This window comes from Zophobas morio, unplaced genomic scaffold, assembly GCF_036711695.1.
Source record: "Zophobas morio isolate AGI-343-1 ecotype UQ-CSIRO unplaced genomic scaffold, CSIRO_AGI_Zmor_V1 ptg000007l, whole genome shotgun sequence".
Taxonomy (NCBI): Eukaryota; Metazoa; Arthropoda; class Insecta; order Coleoptera; family Tenebrionidae; genus Zophobas; species Zophobas morio.
In genome coordinates, this window is record NW_026972112.1 from 4,323,522 (window position 1) to 4,331,442 (window position 7,921).

Genomic DNA, 7,921 nt, shown 5'->3' on the forward strand with positions numbered 1-7,921 from the left:
AAAAATAAAAAAATTGTAAATTTCAAAATTTCTAAAATCGCCAATCAAAAAATTTCAGATTGAAAAACTGAAGAAATGAAAAATTAAAAAATCTAATAATTGACAAAATTCAGAAGTTGACGAAAAAATTGATAATTCGGATCATTGAAAGATCAAAAAACTATAGAGTTTCACAGTTTATAAACGAGAAATTCCAGAAAATGAAAAATTAAAAATTCTATACTTAATTGAATTGCAAACCGAAAATTAGCAAATAGAAAAACTAAAAAGAAATTCGAACATCGGAAATTTGAAAAATAAAAATCAAAAGTCGATAAAAGGAATAATATTCTAATTTGCGCTAGTTTCAGTTTGACCTGTTCTTTTTTGTAAGCTGGTCGATACGTGTGCGAAAATTAATGTTTGCCAAGTACTGGAGACTGAAAGCTATATAGAACTACGTTTTAACTCTGTTTGCTGTAGAGTTAGTTTCAAACTTGTTCTAAGTATAAATTTCAAAAAATAACATTTTGATGTAGGCAACGAGTAATACTCTACAAAATTATTGCGACTTATAACTTATGTAAACAAAACATTTTAATTTTTACATATTATTGCATCAAATACTGTCTGTCCATCAGTAGTTACTTTACAAATGAATTTATCACAAATGATTACATATAAAATTACTGACTTGCAGTGATCTATAATGTGTATAGTTGGTTGCATAAAAAAAAACACAATTTATAAAACTGAACTTACTATGAGGGTTTATTAAAAAAACAAACACACTCTTCTTCTACCCTTATATTTTTTCCTTCAATTCCTCCGACTTTTCTACAGAATGATACCTATTCAAATGATTCACTAAATGGTGTGAATACCCAAACATCCTCTCACAAAACTTACACTTAAAAGGAGTCTCCCCTGAATGCACCCTCATATGCCTATACAAAACACTACTAAAAGTAAACCTTTTCTCGCATATCTTACAACAAAACTCTTTAACACCATCATGAATCCTCATATGATTCTTCAAAATCTGCCTAATCTTGAACCTCTTCTGACAAACACTGCAACTATACGGTTTCTCATCAGAATGAGACTTAAGATGTTGAGACAAAGTCTTCTCATTGGCCAGAGTCTTTCCACAGACAAAACACTGCACAGCTGGCCCCTTCTTGTGATTCTTCACATGCCGGCTGAAAAAATACGGATGCGAAAATTCTTTACTGCAGATTTCACAAATGAATTGCTTTTCAGTGGAGTGGATCGTGCAATGCACTAGCAACTGACTGCGGAACCTGAATTTCTTGCCACAGGTTTCACAAACAAATGAAGATGCGTCGATTTCGTTGGAGTGGTGAGACTTTGTATGAACTTGGAGACCACCTAACTGCCTTCAAATATATAATATTCAGTATTGTAAGTATGTACGTACGAAAAATGACTTACTTGTAAGTTTTGCCACATTCATTACACTTGTAGGGGCGACTACTAGAATGAACAGTTTGATGTTTTCGAAAACTCGTTTTATAAATAAATTTTTTGTCACAGATTTTACACGAATAAGGTTCCGCCCCTGTGTGTGTAGTACTATGGGCGACTAATTCATGATTATACCGAAACGACTTATCACAACCAGGGCAGAAAAATGTCTTTTCTCGTCGTTTTACCCTTTTTCTTTTGGGTGGTTTAATATCAATTTGTGACAAATTTTCTACATTTTCGTTTATTTCAACACATTTATAGTCCAAGTGGGGCTCTTCTTTTATTATTATGGTGATCGTGGAAGGCGGGATACACTCCAGAGGGTCTTCATCAGTCAGCGACTTTGTCTGTTTCAATTTAAAATCAGACTCCCTGATTAAAGCTTGAAAATCTACGAAATTGTTGATTTTTTCGTCACAATTTGGGCAAATGTGAATCGGTAATCCATCGTTTTCGTCAACCTGCAATTTTTACAGTATTATTAATAAATCTGAAGTGTTTTATTTGAAAAAACCTAACCTCAATTGATGCGAAACTTTGCAAAATTTCGGCTACTTGTTGTCCATTTTTGGCTTCTCTGAAAATGCTACTGGTTGGTTCTGTTTTAAACAAACAGACTCTGCATAAATCCATCTTGTTTTGTTATAAATAATTTTTTAATAATAATTTTTTATTTTGTTGTTGCCATAACATAACCTTCACAGAATATGACAGTTGGCGGTAATTTCAAAAACATTTTCCTAACCTAAATAATAAATTGACCATAATAAACCCTTTTAGGTTAAAAAATTACAACGGAACGGTTTCTAACAATACAAAAAACGCTCAAGGTTTCACAATTTATTGTTACGAATATTTTATTCCAGGAAAAACGATTAACATGGTTATCGCTCGTTAGGCAACACACAATACACGTCACAGTCGATCACTCAAATTTTATGCGAATGTTTTGACTCATGGTAGCCTACAACAAATTGTGATTACATGTATTTATTCTAAACAAGTTTATTGATTATACGATTAATAAACAACCACTACAAGGCCTGCAAGTGAAACGTCTATAATCACGTGTGACAATCGAATTGGTCCTGACGTTGCTTATTACTATCTTATTGAAGCACAAATTCACATACGGAGTAGACAAAAATGAAAGGTAAGTTATCAAAAACTAAAGCCCCCGTACACCAAAACCCAAAAAAAAATAAAAAATTCAAAAACAACACAAAAATAAATGTGCTATACTTTATTTCAAAAAAACTTTTTCCTCCGCAACCATTATTTCTTCGTTAAGTTTTCGACCATCTGCTTGAACAGAACAACCCCCTTTCCGTTCGCCTCCTCATACCCGGGCGCCGCCGCCTTAACTCTAGCCAGCCAATCCACCACGTTCTTGTAGGCGGACAGGTCAAAATTGACGGCTTCGAATGAGGTCACTGTAGCCAGGAGTGACAAGTCGGCGAGTGTGAGTTGACTCCCGGCCACAAATTCGTCGTTTTGCAAAAACGAGTCCAGAAAACCCAAGGCCTCCTTAATTTTATCGAGCTTTGCAGGATCGTACTCTCCCCCTCCGAATATTACGGGGTACTAAAAATGAGTCAGGTGAGTTGGATGGGGCGAAAATGTCTGAATCGTACGTAGTAGTCGGCGAATCTTGCGTACAAAGTACCCAGGTCGAAGTACAGCCTCTGGTCCACCACAGCGCGTTTTTTGGGGTCCTTGGGGTAGAGGGAGTCGTTTTTGGCATATTGATCGGCCAAGTAGGTCATAATGGCCCTGCTTTCCCATAGGGCAAAACCGTTGTCAACGAGAGTGGGAACAGTGTGTTGCGGGTTAATCTATAAAATATTAGACGTTCAAAAAAGTCAAAACTGGTAAACGTCATCTTATGAAAATAGAAGAAGTATAGTTTTAATTTCGTCGGTGTGATTGTGGTTTAGTAACAAATGTTTCAAGGTGAATTTTGACATTAATACCCAAAATGGCTGCCTACTGCCAGTTCTTCTAATCAATGATAAAACCTACTTTTTTAGATGTTACGATATGCTCGGAACTCATATTAAGTTTGAACGGAAACATAAATATTTTTATGGACTAATAAATCAATAATGTTCTACTAGAGCAAAAAAAGAATAAATGCATAATTTTTAAGTCGAAACTTTTTCTAAATGAATCTTTAAGTTTCATTTGATTGAAAATAGGTCAGCTATTGTTTGTTGGAAATATCGATACGTGGGAAAAAGTTTAATGGGATATTGAATAGCATAGATAGAATAGGAAATGATGGGGCACTTACCACCCCTGAGCCGCCCCTCGCCACATTTTAATGCAAAATAGAATAAGATTGTTTTCATACAATAACAACTTGATTTGTAATTTCTAATCTGAATGAAGTTTAAATTTTAATTATTATTCTTCGTGACTATAAAAAATGTATAATAAGTAGTTTTAGCACACTCTTTAATTTTTGTGCTATAATAAACTCAGCGCAAAAAATAAAGTTATAGTTGGTAACAAGTTAAAAAAACTTCGGTTGCACCATAATTAAATCAACGTTGTAACGAATCTGAATACTAACTATTCTTTTCTAATTAAGTCTCCAACAAAAGAATTGAACAAGATAAAAGATTTTAATTTACTGCCAACCTTTTGTGGTAAAAAATAACCTTGTTGTGGTTCGAATTTTTATAATTGACCTCGCGCAGTCGAATCTACACCATCATGTCTTCTACAAATCTTATTAAAAAAAAACCCACTTATACTTAAATTACAAATATTTGAAAGTATTGTTCTTATCCAATTGCCAAAACCATCAATAAAATATTTTATTAACATATGCTAACACGAATTCAGATTCAGATAATCAATAAAACAGAAATAAATCTAAATATAAAAATCCAACTTAGCATCGTATGTTTCGTGATCATACGTACTATGCATCTCTTCCTCTCTACAGCAATTTAAAAAGGAAACAGTAATTTAAAATGTTTCAAGGCTATAACGCGGTTTCGTGCGGCTATAAATCCGGGACAAAGAAATCTAAACCTCTTGTTTCAGTTTCAACAATTAATAAAATACATAGTAGACGACTTTACGTAATAAATTCCATTAAATTGTCGTTTGCGGGTTTCGTAACGCAGAAGTATGCGTTTTTAATCGTAGGTTACCATACAGTGGACAAAAAAGGAAATGCACGGAACACGCCTCTGTATGGTACACATTTATTAGATTTTATGACATAGTTAAACATTGCAATGCAGTTATTGCGAACTTACTAATAAGTACATAGCATTGCAAAAAATATTGTCGGACTTACCTTAATGAATTCCGGCGTCAAATGCTCCCCTTTCATAAGATCTGTTAATTTTAAATTCAACTCGACTCCTAGTGCTTTAGCTGCTAAGAGTACGCCCCTGCATGGTGCACTTCCTGGTAGATAATAGAAGTCTATCGGCATTTTGTCAACTATACTATAAACAAAAAATTAACAATCTATTATTACAATGTTTAGTCACAAAATAAAATAATAGACCGTTGCGTAACAGTTATCAACCCATAAACCTCAACTTATCACTAAAAGTTTATTTATAGTTGACTAAAAAGTTTAGAATTTCGAGTACTAGTTTGCACCACAGGACGCATTAAAAATTAGCGAAACTTTGTTGCTGCATAAAAATGATAAAAAGGTTATCATAATACGATATCTCGGTACACAAACTAAGCAAACATTTACCTTTATTTTTATTCCGGTGAAGAAAGCCAACACGATATGTCGAACGTCGAACAACGTGGACTGTAAAACGTTAAAGTACGAACAACGCTCGAAGGAAAGCTCGAGTGCGACTGCGAAAGAGAGACCGAAACTTGGCCGGTTTACATGGGTTTTGTTGTTGCCATTGCGTCATTGGCTGCTAGCCGAACGGGCTCCATTGTCAAAGTTCTTTCTTCTGCGAACTCATTCACGCTTTAATTGTCATCAAAATTGGAATTTGTGTAAAGGTTTCCTACTTTGTCGATAATTTGGCCATTAATTAGGTCGACGTTTGAAGGCGCTTTATGTTTTTTTGTACTTTGTAGCGACTAGAATACGAAAACGCACGTCGACCACAAAAAGATCCGTTCATACAATATAGGTAGAGAGAAATTATTGCATGCCATTATGTTTCTAAAATTGAAGCGAATTACTGCAGTTGCTTAACGCCAAAACTTACAGAAATAGCTGGCGGAGGAAAAACTTGCTGTTGACTGTACAGTGCATGAACACGCGATCTGCAAAAAACAGAATCGTGCAAATTCACTTTGAAGTGAACTTGAGATTCTTCGAATTTCCAATAAGGTCCAAAATCAACACAGCTTAAATTTTTCTTTATAAAAACAAACAGTGTTTGAAGTTATTATTTATTGGAGAAGTTTGAAGTCCAGCTGTATCGATTTGGAATGACGTTTATGTTATTGTTTGTTGCGTGTAAAAGTCTGCATCAAGAACTGAATTTTCCCCCAGTCGATGACGTTTTTGCTTAAATATATTTTTTTAAGTAGCTGAAGTGTTTTGAAAAATATATAGTGTCAGTCGTACTGTCGTCGGCAGGCAGCGGATGGTTCACCGTACGGTAAGTATGCTCAAAAACGGTGTCGTGTTTTCTGCAAAGCTACTTCTATTTATGAATTAGATATACATTTTAAGATATACGATGTTTAAGGGAAATATTTGGTGGGTGTGCCACTAAGAAATCGTTTAAGCGATTCTATTAACTTAACGACCTGTGTATTTGACGCTTAAGTATCAATCGAAGGCGTTCCGATCACCTTAATCGTGCAATAGTGAGAAATGAGGAAAAGTTCTAAAATTAGAACATTCCTCTAGGTAACTGCCAAACTGGCGTACCGTTAATTTTACATTACTACATATTATACACACTCGACAAAATATTTAATTTAATAAGGTTTAAATTTTGGACAGACAACCGAGTTTATTGACCATTCCCTCTCACAAATTACTAGTGTATTAGCAAGAATTCGTTTTTCCACTTTACTCATAGCATGTTCGGATTCTAAAATAATAATTATTTGTGTCACTTTAGCGCTTAAGGGAATTACGTTTTTTTTTTCCAGTTAATGATAATTGTATTTTTTCGTTTTCAATTTTTGAACGAAGTATAGTTTTATGTATAAATAGGAGAAATCACCTCACGAATCAGATTAGAAACTTCATGTTCCATGCATTAGACTGTTTATACTTTTGCATGATGTGGTAATGCTCTGGGGTCATCAGATTTTTTTAGTTTGGAGCCGACACCTCACGAACTTTGAAACGCGCTCGAGATGTGGATTTGGACTTAAATTGAGGTCACTTTGCGTAAGTAATAAAGCGTCATACTTAAAATGTGTATACTATAGAGACGAATAACCTTCAACCTTAAAAGTTACAAATATAAAAAAATAGCTACCTTTTTTCCTAAAATTTTATTGTCACAGTCAGTACTTCTTACAGGTCGCCGTTAAAAGGATTATTATGAGGCAATAAAATCTGAACATTTGTTTGGGTTTTTCTACTATTTTTCTAAATATGTGTATCTGAAGATTTGTTATAGTTTGATTTATAGATTTATAAGGGGACTAAAAATTTAACTAGGTACATGTCGACTGAGCATACAGTAGACATTTATAATGCGTTTTTAGATAATCCCGACAACATTGAAAATTTTACTATTCAGAACTTGATTTTCTGTAAATTTGTAGCTTAAATCAAGAGATTGGTAACACAACAAGCGTAGCTAATTATTGCTGTTTTTCTAATCGAAAATATGCGAATTTGCGACCGACGCCAACACGTGGTGTAAAATTGATTCATTGTTTGTAGATTCACAGTTCATGTTAGGAGTTTAATCGTTAACTGATTCGAACACAATTTAACACTCATGAGATTTGTTCAAATAACGTACTTGCTAGGAAATTTCATGAAATTCGCTTAGTCAGGACTCATCCTTTGTTTATCAAGTTATGAATAAGGTATCTGGATGCTTATAATTAAGTGTTACATTATAACAATTCTTAATTTCTCACACAAGATTGTTAATAGTTCATTTACGAATCCATTTTGTGTTTATTTATCATGTGGTATCATTGAACATAATGTAAATTCCTTGTTTGAATCGTTGATAAAGTGTGGCATAATTTAACATCAGGTAAATTCTTTGTTCTGGCAGCGGCCATGTTCAAAGCGTATTTTCAAACTGAATACATGTTTGAACTGTAAAATCTTATTGAACAAATTAACGACGTTGTGGGTCATGGAGGACGTGCATTTTATTCCTTTGATTTAGACCATTATTTGCACAGCGCTACAGGACTGATCACATTTCTGGCAGACATATTTTCAACGTTTGCCTGCTATGTTCTCTATGTGTTTGTTTGGGGCATGTGTAACAATGGCCCACAATGCAACTGAATAACT

General features: G+C 34.1%; 2 protein-coding genes across 2 annotated transcripts; both read right to left on the reverse strand.

Annotated features, from left to right (window-relative positions):
• Positions 1 to 771: 771 nt before the first annotated feature.
• On the reverse strand, positions 772 to 2,197 carry LOC135124269 (zinc finger protein ZFP2-like). Its single transcript, XM_064049211.1, has 3 exons — positions 1,990 to 2,197; positions 1,435 to 1,931; positions 772 to 1,379 (listed from the first exon to the last, which is right to left on the reverse strand). Exons 1-3 carry the CDS (start codon positions 2,101 to 2,103, stop codon positions 785 to 787), a joined length of 1,206 nt encoding a protein of 401 aa, XP_063905281.1. The 5' UTR covers positions 2,104 to 2,197; the 3' UTR covers positions 772 to 784.
• Positions 2,198 to 2,698: 501 nt separating this feature from the next.
• On the reverse strand, positions 2,699 to 5,342 carry LOC135124270 (glutathione S-transferase 1-like). Its single transcript, XM_064049212.1, has 4 exons — positions 5,201 to 5,342; positions 4,784 to 4,937; positions 3,105 to 3,305; positions 2,699 to 3,054 (listed from the first exon to the last, which is right to left on the reverse strand). Exons 2-4 carry the CDS (start codon positions 4,922 to 4,924, stop codon positions 2,746 to 2,748), a joined length of 651 nt encoding a protein of 216 aa, XP_063905282.1. The 5' UTR covers positions 4,925 to 4,937; positions 5,201 to 5,342; the 3' UTR covers positions 2,699 to 2,745.
• Between the last annotated feature and the right edge of the window lie 2,579 nt (positions 5,343 to 7,921).